General features: G+C 44.0%; 4 protein-coding genes across 7 annotated transcripts; 1 reads left to right on the top strand and 3 right to left on the bottom strand.

Moving 5' to 3' along the window:
- Positions 1-150: 150 nt before the first annotated feature.
- On the bottom strand, positions 151-3226 carry Ucp4A (Uncoupling protein 4A). Of its 4 annotated transcripts, none has more exons than XM_017083735.4 (5): positions 2849-3218; positions 2459-2722; positions 1336-1445; positions 693-1181; positions 151-629 (listed from the first exon to the last, which is right to left on the bottom strand). In XM_017083735.4, the coding sequence occupies exons 2-5, from the start codon at positions 2705-2707 to the stop codon at positions 455-457; spliced, it is 1023 nt and encodes a 340-aa protein (XP_016939224.1). In that variant the 5' UTR covers positions 2708-2722; positions 2849-3218; the 3' UTR covers positions 151-454. The 4 variants fall into 4 exon arrangements, 3 of the variants coding, with proteins under 3 accessions (XP_016939224.1, XP_016939223.1, XP_016939226.1); XM_017083734.4 differs by having other exon boundaries at positions 2789-3217; XR_010654841.2 differs by lacking the exon at positions 1336-1445 and having other exon boundaries at positions 2789-3226.
- Positions 3227-3639: 413 nt separating this feature from the next.
- LOC108016669 (replication factor C subunit 4) lies at positions 3640-5006 on the top strand. The gene is made up of 3 exons (XM_017083385.4): positions 3640-3832; positions 3909-4776; positions 4837-5006. The coding sequence occupies exons 1-3, from the start codon at positions 3726-3728 to the stop codon at positions 4921-4923; spliced, it is 1062 nt and encodes a 353-aa protein (XP_016938874.1). The 5' UTR covers positions 3640-3725; the 3' UTR covers positions 4924-5006.
- A 144-nt stretch (positions 5007-5150) lies between these two features.
- Taf9 (TBP-associated factor 9) lies at positions 5151-6208 on the bottom strand. Its single transcript, XM_017083365.4, has 2 exons — positions 5972-6208; positions 5151-5904 (listed from the first exon to the last, which is right to left on the bottom strand). Exons 1-2 carry the CDS (start codon positions 6120-6122, stop codon positions 5234-5236), a joined length of 822 nt encoding a protein of 273 aa, XP_016938854.2. The 5' UTR covers positions 6123-6208; the 3' UTR covers positions 5151-5233.
- A 381-nt stretch (positions 6209-6589) lies between these two features.
- On the bottom strand, positions 6590-17763 carry LOC108016609 (uncharacterized). Its single transcript, XM_017083300.4, has 5 exons — positions 17161-17763; positions 8032-8161; positions 7632-7972; positions 7390-7555; positions 6590-7328 (listed from the first exon to the last, which is right to left on the bottom strand). Exons 1-5 carry the CDS (start codon positions 17284-17286, stop codon positions 7219-7221), a joined length of 873 nt encoding a protein of 290 aa, XP_016938789.1. The 5' UTR covers positions 17287-17763; the 3' UTR covers positions 6590-7218.
- Between the last annotated feature and the right edge of the window lie 1800 nt (positions 17764-19563).

The following is a 19563-nucleotide window of genomic DNA, read 5'->3' as shown; positions in this document are numbered from 1 at the left end:
CAAACTATTTCATTTTCACATTGGGGCGGGCAAGGAAGGCCCATGTTATTGCCTTATTTAACTCGATTATACATTAATGTTCCAAAGAGCACCAGCATTGCTGTCTCTTTCGTTTTCATTAGGCTTTTCTCTCCTGAAGAAAGTAACCACTTTACTGAAATAACAAGTTTCTTGCTTTATTTTAAGGTTTTTGATTTTCTTAAGGCAACAACAATAACAAAAGATAGGAAAAAGAAGCCCGAAAGATCTGAGTGGGAAAAACCCTCTGGCATAACAGATTAAAACTGGACAGAGTGTATATGCTAAGCTTATGCTGGCATTAAGGTATTTAGGCACGGGGAATTGGAGGATTGGGACCGACTTCGAGGCGGGGTAATGAACGAACTGCTTTATATGTACACCTGCCTGTATGTACATCTAAACCTAAACATAGATTGAGCCACATGGCCACCGCTCAGTAGCCAGAGGCGCCGATCATCTTGCGGATCTGCTCGAAGGACAGCCAAAAGGTTAAGGACCACGGTGCCATCCGTATCCAGCAGGGCAGGAAGCCCTTGTACAGGGCTACGAAGCCCTCCCTGGCCACCGTTTGACGCAGACAGTCCACGGATCCTCGGTAAAGCAGCCCCCTTTTCAGGATAAAACAAATGGGTTAGCGTTTTAGTTGCTGAACCTGCTGCCCATCTACTCACCGCCCCTTCTCGTCGGTGGGCTGGTTCATGATGCGCGTCTTCACCACATCGGCTGGCGTGCCCATGACGGCTGCCACAAATCCGGCGCACACGGAGGCCAGCACATGGACCGTGTGGCAGTCGGGCATCTGCAGGCGGTCCATGATCAGGTGCTTGATAGTGTCATATGTGGTTAGGTCGCCCAGGTTGACCAGCGCCGCTCGCTGCACATTGGGGATGCTGCCCTTCCACAGGCCCTTAACGCCGCCCCGGTGCACGATCTTTCGGAAGGCGTGACCAGCGGAGTGGACTCTGGGCGGTTCGCCCATCAACCGCCGCCTGCCCTCCATCTGGATTTGCACCTTGACCAGGTCGGCGGGCGAGGCCAGCCACTGGGCAACGGCTCCGGCGGTGACGCCGCACAGCGCCGACTTCCAAACCGGCAGCGCCTGACTGCCGTTCTTGGTGAACTCCTTCCGCATCAGGTCGTAGCTGCAGATCCTCACACCGCTGCGGATGGACATGGACAGGGAGAACTCGGGTTAGAACTTGCTGAGTGACTGTTGCTGATGGTTGAACGTTGGTAGCTGATAGCTGCTGGGCTGGCAGATTGGCTGTGGCGATGATCTAGATGCTAGAATGAGGAGTTTTTGGGGATGCCCACCTATAGACGACGTGTCGGTAGAGCGCCGGCGTCACGCCCTGCCACAGCTTCAGGGCGCCCTCCTCGCGTGCAATCCCGAAGGCGGTAGCCACCATGCCGCGGTATTGCATCTGGTAATGGTAATCGTTGGGAATCGGTAATTGTGGGTGGTTCATTGTAATATCTGTATCTGTTGCAGGCCGAAAAGAACACAAGATTCACATGGAACAGGCACACACAAACGGAAAATAGTGGACTGTGGGATGGTTCGATCTGTGGAGTCCTATTTCTAGTCATAGTCCCTAGTCTATGGAAAAATCACAAAACATTATAGCACTTTGGGAAATAAAAAGAGAACATTTTCACGGACAATCTCAATATATACGTGATACAAATTTATGTTAGTAACCCTTTGCTTCAATCATAAAAAAAAATTTTATTTTAATTTAAAGTACTTTACTTAGTAAACAAACTATATATAATAATTTATAGTTGACATTTTAGCCATCCCTATCTTTACAAGCAAATATATTTGCTATTAAATTCTCCATTCTAAGGGTATCTTTCCTTTTTAATTACATTTGGTTTTTTAAGTGGAACATATTTGTCAAACTTTTGTCAAGATTAAAAAAGTACCTATTTGTATTTGTTACTATCGTTATCATATTTTCATTTTATAATAAACATAGCTTATCTTTCTCAAAATTCTCTGACACAATAGACCCACTAACAACCGTATGGTATATAATTGCTTTTAAATCGATCCATACACAGATGGGAAAACAGGATGGGTATACGATTACAACTGCGGATGTGGTTGATGAGCAGGCCGAGGTGGGGGGATGGGGGTCTGATCTGGGCAGAAGCCGTGACTGATACCGGAACACCTCGCAAAAGCGTCTTCTTGCAGGCCAAGTCTTATCAACATGGCCGTGCCCACTCCGATTTGCCATATCTCTTGCTTGGAATACTCGGACTCTTATCGCGTGCCATTGGACCATGTGTGGTTTAGTTTGTGAGCCATGGGATGTGTGACTGGGAGTGGGATTAGCTTTGGGATTAGGAGTAACCAAAAGCCGGTGACGACAAGAACAACAAGCGGGAAGTGGGAAGCGGGTAGTCGGTATCGGTAGGTGCCACTCACATTCGACTTTACGGCGGATTGGGCGGCTCCTTCGCCCTGGATCTGCAGACGTGTCTTGGTCAAGTCCAGGGGATAGGTGGCCAGCTCTGCAATGGAGGCGGCAACCACGGAAACGATGTAAGTGCAGGCAAAGGAGTCCGCGTAGTCGAACTTCACGGGTCGCAGCTGGTGGCGTCCACTGGAGGGCACTGGACTACTGCTGGAGGCAGGCGCCACTGCTGGCGAGGATTCATCCGTCTTGGCGGCCATTTCCGAGCAGGTTATCTGCAATTTAGAGGGAGGGGAGGGTGTGGAAGCTCAGTAACTCCATAATCCGAAAGGTAAACAAACTCTAGGCAGGTGAAACTTTCACACAATCGCGTGATGCTTGCGGGGTGCAGGTGCTCCAACCTTTCGCTTTGTGTCCCGTTCTGTCCCAGTGGGGAATCCGGATGAGGATGGTGTGCCTTTGTGTCCGTGTCCAACGTTCTGCTTCCGTGCATTTACATAACAACAACGATTTGGTTTTGGCAACACGATTGCTTTTCCTTGGCTTTGTTTTGTGGGAAGAAAAACAATAACAATAACAATGGAATGGCAGTGCCAAATCAAAATCGCGCTCTTATAAAACACTCGGTGGCACGCGCTGGGCGGCTAATCATGTTTGTTCACCCCGCCTGCGAAAGCCGCTCTATTTATATCCTGCCAGATATTGGGGCTATTGCTGTGGCTATTGTATAAAACCTGTAGTTATCAGTGCAATAAAACAAAAAGACCACAAAAACAAAAGCGATGACGGGCAGGGTTGCCAGGTGCACGGAGGCTCCTACACGGAGAGAAATTGCGGACTAGTCTTGCAAACTGTAGTTATTGCATTTAATTTATTGTATTGTTTCTAACTCCCATTTAACGATCAAGTTTCTTTTGCTTTTAAAAAATACGTTTATTTATTTTTTGAAAGTTGTCTTGCCATACGTTTTGACTGTTTCACTGCTTTGAGTGAAAATGTATATTAATATTTTCATTCATAGAATATATTAAGGTGCTTACCAGAATAACGACAATTTTTATCTTCTTTGATTAGTATAAAATTTGTTTCATATTTATGTTGCAATAAAAAACTTAACATGGCCAGAATTACTTGTAAGTGTACATTTGCTTCAGTTGGCAACCATGCAGCCGGCAACCTTGCATCTCTCGATTACTTGTTATCGATAGACGCGCGGCAAACTTTTGCATTTTGCGACGGCTTTTGTTTATTATTTTGTTAATTTGCGTGGACTCCGGTATGCAGGCATTTTTGAAAACAGGAAAATCCACGGCAGGAGCTGGGGAGAAGAGCCAGGGAGCTGCGGTAGGGCGGCGCAAACCACCGGCTCCCTGGGTGGAGAAATAGTAAGTTTCTGTTGGCGCCAAACTGGAGCACATGCTAAACAAAGTGCTTAATATCCCTTTCAATCGACCAATTTAGCCGGCCGCGCAACGTGGATGATGTGGTGGAGCAGTCCGAGGTGGTGGCCGTGCTGCGCAAGTGCGTCGAGGGCGGGGACCTGCCCAACATGCTGCTTTACGGACCTCCCGGCACGGGCAAAACCAGTACGATCCTGGCCGCCGGGCGGCAGATCTTCGGGGACATGTTCAAGGACCGGATCCTCGAGCTGAACGCCTCCGATGAGCGGGGCATTAATGTGGTGCGCACCAAGATCAAGAACTTCTCGCAGCTCTCGGCCAGCAGTGTGCGTCCGGATGGCAGGCCGTGTCCGCCCTTTAAGATCATCATCCTGGACGAGGCCGACTCGATGACCCATGCCGCCCAGTCCGCCCTGCGTCGCACCATGGAGAAGGAGAGCCGGAGCACCCGCTTCTGCCTGATTTGCAACTATGTCTCCAGGATCATTGTGCCCATCACCTCGCGTTGCTCTAAATTCCGCTTCAAGGCGCTGGGCGACGACAAGGTTATTGATCGATTGAAGCACATTTGCGAGATGGAGGGCGTCAAGATCGAGGAGGATGCCTACAGGTCCATTGTCAAGATCTCTGGCGGAGATCTGCGGCGGGCCATTACCACCCTGCAGTCCTGCTACCGCTTGAAGGGCCCCGAACACATCATCAACACGGCCGATCTGTTCGAGATGTCGGGCGTTATTCCAGAGTACTATCTGGAGGATTACCTCGAGGTGTGTCGCTCGGGGAATTACGAGCGCCTGGAGCAGTTCGTGCGCGACATCGGCTTCTCCGCCTACAGCGTTGGTCAGATGATGGAGCAGTTCGTCGAGTTCATCGTCCACCATCCGGGCCTAAATGATCCACAAAAGGCCACGATCTGCGATAAGTTGGGTGTAAGTTTAAGATCTCTATCTATAATCTGTTCGCTCTTGAATGTATCATGTATCTTACAGGAATGCTGCTTTCGCCTTCAGGACGGCGGTTCCGAGTACCTGCAGATCATGGACCTCGGCTGCTGCATCATACTAGCCCTCAAATGAGGCCCACTTTCCATTCAACACATTCATTACATGTACTTTTTTTTGCGACTGATGTCCAAAATATATATTTAATTTAAACAGTTGATATTTGTATTTTTACAATTTGTTTCTAAATATTTAAAGTGAATCTGATCTTTCTTGGTTAATTGTAACAAATCTAAATTTATGCAACGTTGGTTCGGAGATCCAATTTCTGGGATTACCATAATTGTTTAAAAGGTGTTTAGCGACCTGTCGGGACCCCCCAATTAAATGCTTTCGTGTAGGTCCGGTTTTTGAAAATATATTTAAGGTTGCTCTGTTCGATTTGCTAGTTGGCTACAAACTCAAAGTCCTCCTCCTCTCGTTCCCGCTTGACAGCCACACCGGAGGATCCTCCTGCCCCGCTGGCATTTCCCGCTCCAGAACCCGATCCGCTGGCGATGCTGCCCACGGCCGCCGCATCGCTGTCCACCTCCATCTTGAGATCTCCGCCGGAGCCACTGGGCTCGCTCTTCACCTCCAGACCGACGCCGACACCCGAACCGCCGGAGCTGGCCACCGTTTTCGTGGTCGTGGTGGTGGTGAACTTGATCACGGGCTTGGGAATGGTCACCACCTGCTGTTTGGCCACCACGGAGTGTGCTCGCTTCGGGCCATTGGCACTGGAGACGGGCTTGACCACGGTCTTCAGGGGTCGGCCCTCCACGGCCGACTTGGTCATCTTCTTGGGCTGATTGGTGGCCCGCAGCTTGTAGTTGACACCTGTGAGGCAGTAGCGATCTGGCGGCAGTCGGAGTCCACAGTGGGGCTTGATGGGCGGCAGGGGCATGGCGTTCCGCACGTCGGCCACCTTGGCCAGAACATGGCGCGCCGGCGGACCGGTGAAACTCTTGTCCAGCGTCATCTCGGTGGCCAGACGCACGTCGTCCATGTCGATGGTCTTCTTGCGCGCATGATTGGCATACACCTTGGCGTCGTCCAGAATGCAGGTTACGTAGCCTGTATTATTAAGAAGACCAATATTATTAAGTGAATTCCGAGGATATCCCGCATTATTAGTGCTCACGAAAGGTGAACTCCAGCATCTGGTTGACGACGCGCGGCTCGTACTCCTGGATGTTCAGCTCCTTCAGGATGGACATGATCACTTGTGCGTCCTTAGGCACATGCTTGATTTGGGCACTGATCTTGGCCTTTTCGGCCTTCTCGCCGCTCATTCTTGTGTTGTTATTTATATTAAAAATTGTTTATTGAAGCAGTGTTGTTGAAATGTTGTCGCCTATCGGTGGCGCTATCTTAGCTGATAAACGGTCATGCTGAACCAAGCACCTGATATCGATTGCACATTTATGGAACAAAAGTTGATTTTTATTCGATAACATGTGAAGGATGTACTCGCTAAATGTGGATATTATACCTGCTGCGAGTGGTTGATGTACTCGCTACGAGTGGTTCGAATACTGGCTACGGCCGGTTCGTTTCCAATCAGAACTGTTAAAAATTTCAAATTCAAATTTATGAATATCTAATCTGATATCCAAAACGCTATATAACAATTAAATAAAAACTTATAGTACTGCTATACAACTGCCATAAGTCCACATATTTGCAGGATTTCTTATTTTGATAAAATAACAATTTGATATTGTAAGCAAGTCCCATCCCAAAAAAGAAAAACTGAAACTTTAACGTAAGAAACTTTTATTCATTAAACGTACAGCTCTATACTTGGAAGACAATTTGAAGCTTGTCGCGCATTATTACATTCATATACATTGTACAATGAAACTTTTAGCTTAGATACACACATATTTTGTTTATTATTTATATATTAGATACGCTACATGTACGCTACGTGCTACAATAAATTAACTCTTTATTGTTCCGTCTTGTATTCGCCTGCTCGCCGTGGTCAACATATATTTCAATCATATACATCGGTCCCATCCGTCTTTCTAAGATATTTGCAAAAACTACGCGCAACCAATTCGCGCACCAAAAACTTGGACGCAACTTTGACTCAAGTCCCACCGATCAGTTATACATACAAGCATATATTTATATATAGCTCTATATAGACTACAAACTAAATTCTTGTCAAAAAAAATAATGATTTATCTTATTGTCATTGTCATTGTCAGAATGTATGTAGTTTTAAAGATTTCGTAAGCGGCTGCTCTATATTTGATCGCCAAGTTGGTTTGATTACTGGGGAGGGGTTTATGGGAGAACCAGGCTTCCTCCCTGGTCATTTGTGATTTCTATGCTGATATTGCTCGTAGAGTTCTCCTCGATTGAAGCTCGGCCTTGGCCCTAGTAGTTGTAGGGGCCGTACTGCGAGCCATGGTAATAGGGTCCTGGATAGATCTGCGGCTGGGCATAGTTGGGATAGGGTGGATAGGGTGGCTGCTTCTGCGAGTAGACTGGAAACGAAGGTGGGAATTAGTGACTGCATGTGATTGGTGGGTCTGTGGGCTCTCTTACCTGGCATCAGGTACTGCAGGTTCAGCTGCTCCTCCTTCTCGCGCTCGTTGCGCAGACAAACGGCCGCGCCGGAGAGCAGGATGGCCGCCAGGAGACAGGTTCCGATTCCTGCCCAGGCCACGATGTACGACCAGTCGTAGGCAATCTTCGTGTTGTCGCGCAGGACCTGCAAATACAGTCAAATATATAAAAAATAAATATGAATTAGCCTCTTTTCATGAATCTTAAGTTGAGTTACATACCGTGTTCCACTGCTGGAAGTAGTCCTCGCCGACGACCTTCTCCTTCTCGAAGAACTCGACGGTGTGCCAGAGTCCCATGGCGCCGGCGGCCAGCAGACAGGTGACTAGCAGCAGGATCGAGGTGGCTGTGATGGCGCCCGAGGAGCGTTTCCAGCAGCCGGAGAGGCCGGTCCAGAAGGCACAGAAGATGGTCACGAAGCTGATGATAAACAGGGCGATGCAGGAACGGGCCAGGTGGAGGCGCGAGGTGGCGTCCTCGTTGGCGATCTTCTCATCCTCCGCCTGCGGGAAGTAGTCGATGTTCGAGCAGTGCGTCTCGATCGGTGACAGATAGGTGGGCACTGCGGGATTGGAAGTTCAGCAACTTGGTAATCTCTCATATCCTCAATCGATTACTCACCCGCCGATACCGGTGGCCGCTCCTTGGGATAGCAAATCCTGAACAGACCTCGTGTCCTCGTGTAGTAGTAGTACTTCACGTTCATGTTGTGCAGCAGCGAATCCGCATCCGAGTGTTTGGCAGCAAAGGACTAAAATGGAGTAGAAAACAATAAGGATTTATTAGATACATGTACATTCTGAATTCCAAATTGATATATCTTAAGAGGTCTTGAGTCTTGTGGGTAGGTTATTCAAAGTAAGTATTCCAAACGTATTACAGGTGAAATGCTTGGATACCAATTATGGTTTAGATATAATGCAAATATACTTAGATTTAAGGTCTTTATAATTTGATAACTTGCCTTTGCACTTGATTTAGTTCAGCTTTACGGGTTAACCTTCTTAAGGGATTAGCACCTGGGGTAAATACGAAAATTAAAGCTCACCGCCAATGTTTGTTCAATTCAAAACTACGCACCACCCTGCCCGCACTCCACCAGATACATATATTTTCAATATATGCTCATTAATAAACCCGTTTCCGCCTATAGTGGGCGTCTCTTGATAATTTGTTCAACTACCTCGCCTCAGACTCCAAGCCCAATCGCAATCAAAAGTGAGAAATACAGACAGTCAGCATTGAACCGCACTGGAAGCCCATGTCGATCATCATCATCCGGTCATCTTAACGATATACGGATGTTCGGATAGTGTGGGTTGGATGGGATATGGTATGTGATATATGGCGTATGGTATCTGATATATAGGTACTATATATGCCATATAGCCCTCGTATCAGATCGTGTGGCATTTTGAACACGTTCCGCGGTTTCTCATTGCTTTTTTTTTTTTGGTATTTGCTGCTGGGTTGAGCAATTCTCGGGAGCGAGTTTATGGCCCAAGGTTTGCTGGGCCCCAAGTGTGCATAATGCATAATACAGTGCGTTTCTTGGCTGTAAGGCAGGGCTGCTTTAATGATCTCCAGCTGATCATTGTCACCAGGGGTCGTATCTCATTTGAAATCGTTTGGTAACGTAACTCGGTTAATGCTGAGACCTTGAGCCTAATGGGTTTTAAGTGAGGTGTGCTAATCAAGAGTAAATCTTTATGATGATCTTTAGCCCACGTGAGAAAAAATGTTGGTATGTAACCTATCTTTAGAAATATATTGAGTTGGGACTCAGATTATTCATTAACCATATGAGTGATGTGCTTATGAATGAAATCACTTTTATAATCATTAAGCATTAATCATTTGACACATTTTACTCAAAATCATCTAAGTCATCTTTAATTTTAACCTTCACCCCAAAAATAAATATGACGCACTGGATTAAATCTCCATCCAATCTTACTCATGGAATCTGGAACCGTGTTTCGGACTTTATAGAACTCCACGTAGCGCTGTCTAATATTTCGATTCCTTATCCCCCTTCCGCCCTCCATGAATTTCTCTGCGTGAAACCCGAGTGAAATCCAACTATTCCGAGTGATATCACGTTCCTCACGTTTTGGCACTTTGCCAGAAATTCTACGATTTCGGTTTACGCGGATGATCGTTGGCTTTTCCACCTTCCCAATCCCAAGTGGCGAGGGAAATCGCACAGAGACGAGACGAGTTTTTCACCATTACTGCCATGCATTTTCATGAGGGGAAAAGAAATGCCAAGGGGGAATGCGAGTCGAAAAACGTGTTTTACTTTACGGTATGTCCGGTACTTAAACAACAATGGGAAATACCAAAAAAATATATGAGAAAAAGGGGGCTGCCGAAGGGGGTTCATTGCCCAGCTCATATCGAAAACAGTTTTCAGTCTTTTGATCGTTAATTTTTCGGTTTTTGTTAGGTGAATACCATATATACATATACATCCGATCGGGCGCTTATGTAAATTGGCGGCTGGCTGGAAAATGATTTTCGCTTGCGTAACCCTCGTCTGCAGACGATGGTTAGGGCACCGTGAACTGGTTAGGGCGTTCCACCTTCCATTTCCATTTCCATTTCTATTTTCTTCTCCCCACTTATCCACTGTTGAGAAATGTTTTCGCTTGGCTCGCCCCAAAAAAAAAAAAACAGAAACCCCTCTTTATTAGCTCCTCTTCAGCGGATTAATTTTGTAACTTTCTTATGAAAGTCTTGGGCAATTAAGGGCCTCAGACTACCAATTCATATATACGTATAGACGCCGCCTAACAAATTGTCCAGCATTCATTGAGATGGATTAGAAATGCATTCGGCTGTGAACGAAAACCGGAGAGATAATGCCGAGAAATGTGTAGAAATCGGAGGTGGAAAACGAGAGCGAATCAAATTATCGGTTGGTTAGCTGGATTAATATGGCATACTATCTATCTATACTATCCATGTGGTTAAAGGGTTACGCATGGCGAGATATCGATTGCGAACAAAACTGTAATGCGAAAAGTTCTTCAAGGCTGATCAGCAATCGATCGATGTAGAATAAACTGCGAATTATCTGAATAAATTCGACTTACAACTGAGATCTGAAAACCATTTAAACGTGCTCTGCCCCGGGGAAATTTATCAGATCCAAAGTACAATGCATTTTATGGGTAACGTAACCCAAATCAATACGATTTCATCTGCGGGCGAACAACAAAACTTTCTTCCATAAAATTACCCATCAAACATATGAAAGAAAGTCTCTCGAAAGACTCCATCAAAGTTTCAACTTATCGCTGATAAGATAATTCCATGAATGGGACACTAAACCAATATTTATCACTCATTTCCAAGCGAGGGAGTGGGAGAAACAGGGATTACATATTAAGACCTCTGATTAAGATTATTGTGCGAGCATTTCCAAAATAAGTAGTTAAGATATCATCACTTGTGAGGATGAGCAAATTAAAACCTTATAATACCTACTTTTCTGTATTGATCATGATATAATAACCTGTATAAAAGAAACCCTAGTTGATCCAAAAATACTTGGGATCTATTTAAACTGATAATAATAATAATGGTGGTATATGAAATACATTTTCGATCCTAGCATTCAAGTTCTCCATGTGAAGAAATTCCAATCGATTGGCAGACCTGCGGAAACACTTGCGAACTGTCATTCGCAACCACTTGGCAATCGGTTGGTGGTTCGTTGGTTTGGTGGTTCAGTGGCTCAGTGGTTCGGCGGTTGCCTCAGTTTCCAGAGCTCAGTGGCTCAGTTGGACAGTTGGCAAGCTGGTAAGTTGGTAGGTTGGTAAGCTGGCAAGGCACAAATATTTTTATGACACCCGGGCTGGAGCACATGCGAAACTAGTTTGGGGCCTACTAGTGCAAAGCAGACCCCCAACTCCGTACCCCCATTTCATACCCCTGGTTTCGAGTCCCCCAAACACACACAAACACCGTCGACGGATGTCGGTGATTAGCCAATCGGACAACATGTGTAAGGCGGGTTGTGGCGGGGCTCGGATAAAACCAGATAAAGCCCCCCAGAGAGTGGCAAACTGGATCGGTTCTTGAGAGCAGGATGCCAGCAGCTGTGCCCCACGTTCCTCCACCCCCTTTGCCCCCTCCTTAAAAAGCCTCTGGCAAAACGCGCTCAAGTCAAGGCCGAACAAATTCTGCCCACCGGCGGCATTTTAAGCTGGATTCCGATTTTCCACCTCCCACACGGGCGAAAAATATCACCCAAATTAGTCATCTATTTGGTATTTCGTGGCAGGAAAAACTTCATAGCTCAACTGCTGAGTATTCAAATGGTATGTAATCGATACTGCTTACATTATTTTCAAGAAGAGGAACTTCACTTAAATAAAAGGAAATTTGGAAAATAATGTTTATTAAATATTTAAAATATTTCAGTGGATTGAGATTAAGACTAAGAATAAGATGAAGATGAATGAGATCCACTGATTAATGATTGTCCTTATTTCTCTCGGTGCAGTGCTTAATGAATAATTTATAAGACACTGCACCTAAGACAGAGCAAAACAAAAAACAGTTTGCAACATTTCCTATGCACAGACATCAATTTCAACCGCCGAGCAACTGGTTTCTCTATTTCTGTGACTGTTTCTGGTTTCTCGATTTGTCGAAAAGGCACAAATAAAACCGAAAAAAGGTCGTGGGAGCACGACATTGAGGGAAGATCGCGATCGCCGAGGTATTTCAATTCCACATGGCATTCTTGACACTCGTACGTACGTACTTTGGCCCACACAGATCTTCAAATAGCCAGATCGCAATTACAGCCCCAAAGAAGCCCCATTAAACAGATTCATATTCACATTATATTTTTATGGAAGACTACGCGACACGGAAGTCGGCACATTTGTGGAAAAAAGTGTTAATGAAAAATGTAATAATAGAAACCTGAAACTGATTGAAATCAAATGATTTGTTTATTGAGTGAGGTGGTGAATAAAAAACGCACACGATTATCGCTCGAAACTTTGTTTTCTTCTACCAATTTGTATTTGTTTTTATTTTTTTGGTGGGAAGCGAAAGCGTTTTGAATCGCACGCTCAAGCAGTCTCCATAATGAGAGACCTCGGATGCAGAGATCTTCGAGACCCAAGAATCTCGCATGCAGATAATTGCGAAGAAATTAAGTTTCGTATAGCCTTAATTTTCAATTGCCGGGACCTGATTTTATTCGGCTTTCGTTGGTAAATGGCGATTTGAAGGGGGTTTGAAGATTTGTTTGGTAAAACGTGAAGTGATAATGATTTATCAAGGTAAATTTAGGCGAGAACTCAAAAGATATCGTGTTATAATTAAGGTCAGCTGTACTTTAGTTCAATTTAAGTATTGAGAAAAATGTAGTAACCGCCCAAAAAAAAAACAGTTTAAAGCCGGAAGCATCAACCAGTTCCCGATAATCCTCCTATCTTCCCAGAATTCTCCCAGGCCAAAATAAAGCAAATCAATTTCCAGTCGCTCCGAGCCAAGTGCAATTCACTCTATGCTAACTTAAGCCAATCGCGGGAACTTGGCCAAGTGTGCTGATTAATCAATTTGGAATTTCACATGATGTCAGCAATAAAATAATAATAAATTAAGCACTCGCCGATGGCGTCAATACAAATCGAGAGGGAGAAAAATAAGTTCCACTTCAGTTAAAACGCCGCAAAATGAAGAAGGGGAGAAAAGGTGGAGAAAAGAAATCTTCTGTCACACACGGCGTATGCGCAACCCCAGCTGAAAATAATTAATTTCACATCGCGAATTAACATGTGTTTCGTCTTTCGCCCGACAAAAAGCTTACTAAGCGTAAAGACCCAGCACGGAATTCATTCATTCATCGCCAAATGGCAGGGAAAACGGCCAACTGGAAAGAGCCGGGCCAACTGAACAACAGCAGCTTTTCATTTGATATTTGATTTGGCTTCGGATTGGCTGCTTTTTTCTGCCTTTTTTCCTTATGCTTCTCATTTTGTGTCTTCAGTTTTTTGTCATCGTCGGCATTGCAGAGCATTTGCCCAAAGTGAGACGGGTGTAAAATGAAATCGAAGAAGGCAAATTAAGGAATGGAGAGTGCATATATGCACAGAGAAAAATTTGTATCATCAAGAGTTGCCTTATAATGTTCAATGCATCTTGAATGAATTGTACTTTGCATGAAACATGGCCAAAGCTTTGTAGGTACATTACATCTTTCGTCATTGTCAACAATTCTTTGGTTTTAAGTTTAAAAACAAATGAGTCTAAATAACAAAGTTTTATTTGAATACGTTTAAAATAATGATAATATACTTTTTTTCAAAAGAAGTTTTAATTATAGTTTATTATAGTTTTTCTAATATTTTTGTTAGGGGTTATTTGATGTCAGATTTGTTATTTTCTAAAAGGCTATTATCCGATTGAATATTCGATTTTTTCGTAGCGTGGGGAGAAGGGTTTTCTCTTTTCACCGATCGAACAACGAACCCCGTATCGAGTTTAAGACGAGGCCAAAACGCAGTTCCATCAATTGGGTTTGGGTGCCCGGGGATCCCAAGCCCCCCGTACCGCCTCCTAACTCCTCCCCCATTCAAACCCCCCCTCCCCAACCCAAAGAGAGAAACAACAACTGCGAGATAGGGCCAAAAAGCGAAGTGGCAAAGCAAACCGGCCAACTAGCCGCATACCAATTTTGAGTCGTCGTAGTCGTCGTCGTTGTCTCGAAAACGTGAAACGAGTGAAAACTCAACTCGAAAACCAGTTTGAAGGGGGGGAGGGGGGTCGATGGCGATATAGGCGTGGATACGATCCAAAGCCCCAAAGCCAAAGCCAAATGGTTTGGCCTAAGAAAAAACAAAAAGCGATATGGCTTTGGCATGCCACAGCCAGTACGAGTACTTCGAAAGATAATGAACAGAAAGAAGAAGCGGCAGGATCGGTGGGGAAAGCCAGTTGATAGGGGCATTATGGCCCAGGTGCCTGAACTTTGCTTAGCCATAAGAACTAGGAAGAGCTGTGCAAGTACAAAGGATTTCCAGACCTTGTTTACTTGACAGAAGAAACCCCTTAATTTAAACTATCTTGATGGAGAACAATGAAATAATAAAATAGATTGGCTTAACTGGAACCCTATAATACCAATGAGCATATGGTAGATTCCAAAGAACTTCAATTGATATTGGTAGAAAATCAATATCCATTCCTTCCTTAATAATTAAAAAATATTCCAAATATTTTCTTAACAAGTTTAGACCCTAAATTTATTAATTCTCCTTGAAGTGAGTGCCTCGTAATATCGATAGAAATCTTCCAAAGAAAACAAGATTGTTATTCATTGTGAAACGAAAGGAAATGTTGATATTCTGACAATATCATCATGATTCAGCCTGCTACTCAGGATCCACTCTATGCGGACCGTTCGTAATCGATCTTTGTACTTAATTTTCCACTCCATGGGGATGCACTTTATACAAAGGTTTCCTGTCCCATCCAGGTAGCCAATCTCAAATTGCCTGTTGCACCTGAGCGGTTTTTTCAAAGCCTCATCTAAGGGCGGAAATTAAAGAAGAATAAACGAAGAGAAGAGGGAAGAAACGTAAATAATAGAGAGGGGGACGGGACGATGACCCAAAACGGGGGAGGTCAAGGCAAACGAATTCCCTTCTTCTAATGACTTTATAAATGCCCTAAACATTTCGTTGGGCTGGAGATTTCGACGCAGGGAGAGATCCAATCCAGCAGATCTCACCGTAATTATTGTTCCCTCGATTCCATTGAAACTTTCGGATTAGGCGACAACTTCACCCGGGCCGACAAGTCAAAAACGTGCAAATATTTTCAGCACACTTTGAGTCGTTTTCTTCCTCTTCTCCAGCTGTTTTTTATTGTTTCTTTTTTTGAGGTAACTTGTTTTGGTATGAATGGTATGCGCACTCATACTCAAACGATCTTCGTATTGCCCCCATACCTATGTCTCTCTCACATCTAATGTTCTCTCTCACTCGATTGCACCTCAAAGTCGGAGTTAGGTGTTCTACTGTGACACCTTGTTTGAGCCAATACTTTTTGAAGAAAAACAACCCTACACATTTCGTTGGGATTGCATTAGAAGAAGTTTTACACTTTATTTGCTTATAACTTTTTAATGAATGACCCGAATTGTACAATTTTCGGCATGTAGTTGAAAATTGATAACCAACACAAAATCTCATTTACATTTTTGAAACATATTCAAATATGTGGGTGCTATATGGTTTTTAGCTTTATGGGTGATTGCGGGCGTTAGAAAGGGCGTGGCACCTAGCCAAAACAATATATACTTTATAGGGTCGAAATCGCTTCCTTCTACCTGTTACATATTTTTCGACGAACCTAGTATACTCTTTTACACTTCGAGTAAGGGGTACACAAATTTGCATTGGGTACTAAAGTAAACTTTTGAAACCAGAGCTTTGTAAAGGAACCAATAACAATTTACAATATGATTTGTTTTCAATCATTGTGAAACAAAAGACGAAAGAATTTTAAACTGAAGATTTTGAAATTATAATATTTAGTTAAGCAATAGAAAATGTTATGGAAGTTTGACTGTATTTTCCGTGTAAAATGTGTAATTGTGCTAGTATTGGTGATAGTGCCTGCTACTCCTTCTCTCCTACTCCTCCCCCTTTCTTCTGCTGCCTGAGCTCTTCTTCTTTTTTCGCTTCTCATGTATCGCGTTTGGCTTGGCTAAGCGCTCGCGTAGAAAGTTTGAACGTTAACGGCCGTTGCCCACCCTCCACTCCCCCTTTTCCCCGCCCGCTTCCCCTCTCCTCTCCCCCGCCACTCTTCTCAATGCCAGTTGTTGGTGTGCTTGCTTTCGACCTTTCTTCTTCTCCTTCTTGCCCTTATTTTCTTTTGGCCAAGCACAAAACGAGCAACTGTTTCTACTGTTACCACCGTTTGTTGTTGCTGTCTTTGCTGCCTCTTCTCTTTCCCTCGTCCTCCTTCTCCTCCCCCTCCTCCTTTCCTCCTCTTTCGCCCTCTTCCACCGCACAGTGGGCCACGCACACCTGTTTGCAGTGCACAAATATCTGCAAGTGCATCTTGTTTATCTATAGATAAGTTTCTTGGAAGAGGGACCCAGATTTTGAAAGAAGTTCTACGATCTACATGAAAATGTCACTTTCAAATGTATTCCATCACTGTAATGTATAAAAATTGGGTTTTTTTTAATTGCAAGGAGTTTTAGATAACAGAAAACAGTTCTGATATAAATAACTTAAGCGGAATACCAATTAAAAATCGTGTGAAATGTATATATTACTTAGGAACATTGTTGGTGTCGTATTTTTCCGATATTTTTTATCAGTGGACCTATAAAAACCTAGAAAACCACTCAAAACTTATAAAGTTTATGATAGAACTAGTATTCATGGCCTTGAAACCTTCTTTTCACAATTATTAAGCTATTGCTTAATCGCCTAATAGCTCCACTTCCAGCATATCTCTTGGCCCAATGTGCGGAGTTGGTAACCGGAGTTTAAGCTCCGCTTTAAGCGGCAGAGTCTTCAAGTTTGGCAGCGGCTTCTGCCACGCAGACGCAGATGCACCGTATATTTTGGTGGCGCTGCCACTGGCTGATTATGTATTCCAAGCGGATGGGCCTTGGGTTAATTTGATTCGTAGCCCCCACTTTTTTTTTGGTCTGGGGCCTTGGCTGCAAGACTCAAGACGGAAGACTGAAGACTGAAGACTCACCTGTATCTGGTTGCGCCAGACATCGTAGTGCAGCCAATTATCCGTGGAAAAGGCGATCGCCAGCAGGGCGGTGGCGATGATCGCACAGATCGTCGCTATAGATAGGGTTACGGCCGAGCAGGGCATTGTGGTGATTTATTCCGGAACTGTTTCGAAATCGGCTCTATTTCGGATATATTTCGAGATTTATCCACCAAAAAACCACTACAGTTGCTATTCTTCGTCGATTTGTGATCTTCTGCGTCTTCTGCTTCTTCTTCTTCTTCCGCAGCTAGATTCTTCTGCTGCTTCTTCTTTAACTGCTACTACTGCTGCTGCACAAATACACAGTTAAAAGAGCAGCAACCAGTTTCGAAGGCACAGTAAAAAAAAAACAACGTTCGTTAAAAAAATAATAATTTAGCAACGGGCCAGCGCTAACACACTGACACGGCCTCCAGCACACACGCACACAGCACACACACACACGCGCGCCGGCGAAGAATCTGAGCTTGAAGAATTGAGAGTTAAGAACTGAGAATCGGAGAATCTTAGCAGCGGGCCACTAACAACTGAGAACTGAGACGTTGTGATCGCAACAACGTTCGCCAGCGGACTGAAAATCGTCGGCGACTGAGCCCGACTTCAGGTAATACCAAATACCCATATACCCATACCCATACCCATATACCCATATCCATAGTCTCGAGTCGCAGTCGGCGTCGAAGTCGGCGTTTCATTTGAGCGCTTTGCAATGCAACCGAATGAGGGGAAAGGGAGATATGGAGACGGTGCCTCTTCTACCTGCTGGATAAAGTAAAATCAAGAAATAAACTCCCGGTTCGGAAGCCGAACTTTGATATGCCCTGACAAATCAAGTAAATCCATGCCGAACTGGACAAAACTAGCTTATCAGGACTAGATTATCTGGAAGGCAAAAATATGTACAGCAAAAAGCCAAATTTCAGATAGTTACATACGTTTTTTAAGCAAACTCTATACCAATTTATCAGATAATCGCAGTTAAATGATATGGGATATTAGGGGATCTATAAGCAGGTCTAAACTGGATGTTATATATAAGAACACGATATATGTATATATCTCTTATTATAGAATCCTAGAATTTCACATTCTGGTAAAACTCGAGTACCCTTTGATAGGGCACACGAAAGCCAAACAACAACAAAGCAGCAGCCTGTTGATATTTTCGTGTTTTCGTTTGGTATTTGGTATGTGGTGCTGCCTGTGCCAGAGGTTTCGGGTCGGAGTCCCAGTGGGCAGGAAGGTAGGACGTGAGGCACAGGGGCGTAGGCGGTGGGCTGGAACTCGCATTGAGAGGGGAGTGCTCCCATATCTTTACCGTATCACAGTCATTCCGCGCCAGATCGTAACTCTGTCAAAACTGAACAACATATTTTATTTGCAACATATTGCGATCAGCCTCCTCAAAGAAATAGTACACTAAAATAAAATTGATCATTTGGCTATGATCTCAAGATCTCTGGTCAGTCAATACTAATTTCAAGGGGGTTCCAAAAGTCGTATTATACCATCTGATTATAGGCACACCTATCGAAACAGTCTCACTTTCAGGTGTGTTTAACCAACTGTGGCTATAGACAGATTTTTAAAACAATATTTTAAATGTTTCATTTGAATACGGGCGGTAGTTTCCTGAAATCGCCTGGTAAAGCAATACGCACAGCTGAAAAGAGAGCAATTGGCTCTTCTCGGACGAGAATCATTGGTATCTAGATACTAAAATAATAAGAAACGCCCATATGAGCTCCGATTAGTTCGGCCAAATGGGAGGTAAACGGCTTTTTCCACCGCCCGCAGTTAATCAGGACGCAGCCGATGCCCGATTTCTCGCAGTGTGCAATTGACCCAAAGATGCTGCGACTGCGCAGGTAAAAATATATCTATCCGTATACAGATATAAATGTGTACTCAAGTGTATATCTGTGTGCGGCATTGGCATCTCGCTGCGTCTACTTGTTGTTGTTGATTTTCATCGGCTTTAATGCCTTTGTCTATTTTGGGTTTCTGTTTATGGCGTGGGTTTTTCTCAATTGCATTTTTGGGCGCGCTCTCGACTGCAGCAGCTCAACTGCAGTGCTGGGCAAATTACTAGTAGCTCTTTAAGATATGAAAAAATTATTTAAAGATTTAGTAGCTAAGAATAAAAAAACAATTACCTTTTAAGAAATGGAAACTCTTACAAGATCAACAGTATGAAGTATTTGATGATTTTAAAGGAGTATAAAAAATACCTGATAAATTGCCACTCCTCCTCTGATATAATAATTTTAGTAATTTACACAGGTATAATTTTGTTAGCTATCATTTTCGGTGGGTATTTAAAAAAAGGATATATATATATAAATACAATGGGACCTATATAATGTTTTAAGAACCAAT

This window comes from Drosophila suzukii, chromosome X, assembly GCF_043229965.1.
Source record: "Drosophila suzukii chromosome X, CBGP_Dsuzu_IsoJpt1.0, whole genome shotgun sequence".
Classification (NCBI taxonomy): Eukaryota; Metazoa; Arthropoda; class Insecta; order Diptera; family Drosophilidae; genus Drosophila; species Drosophila suzukii.
The sequence above is the reverse complement of the archived record's forward strand: the minus strand, read 5'-3'. Positions and strand labels throughout refer to the sequence as shown.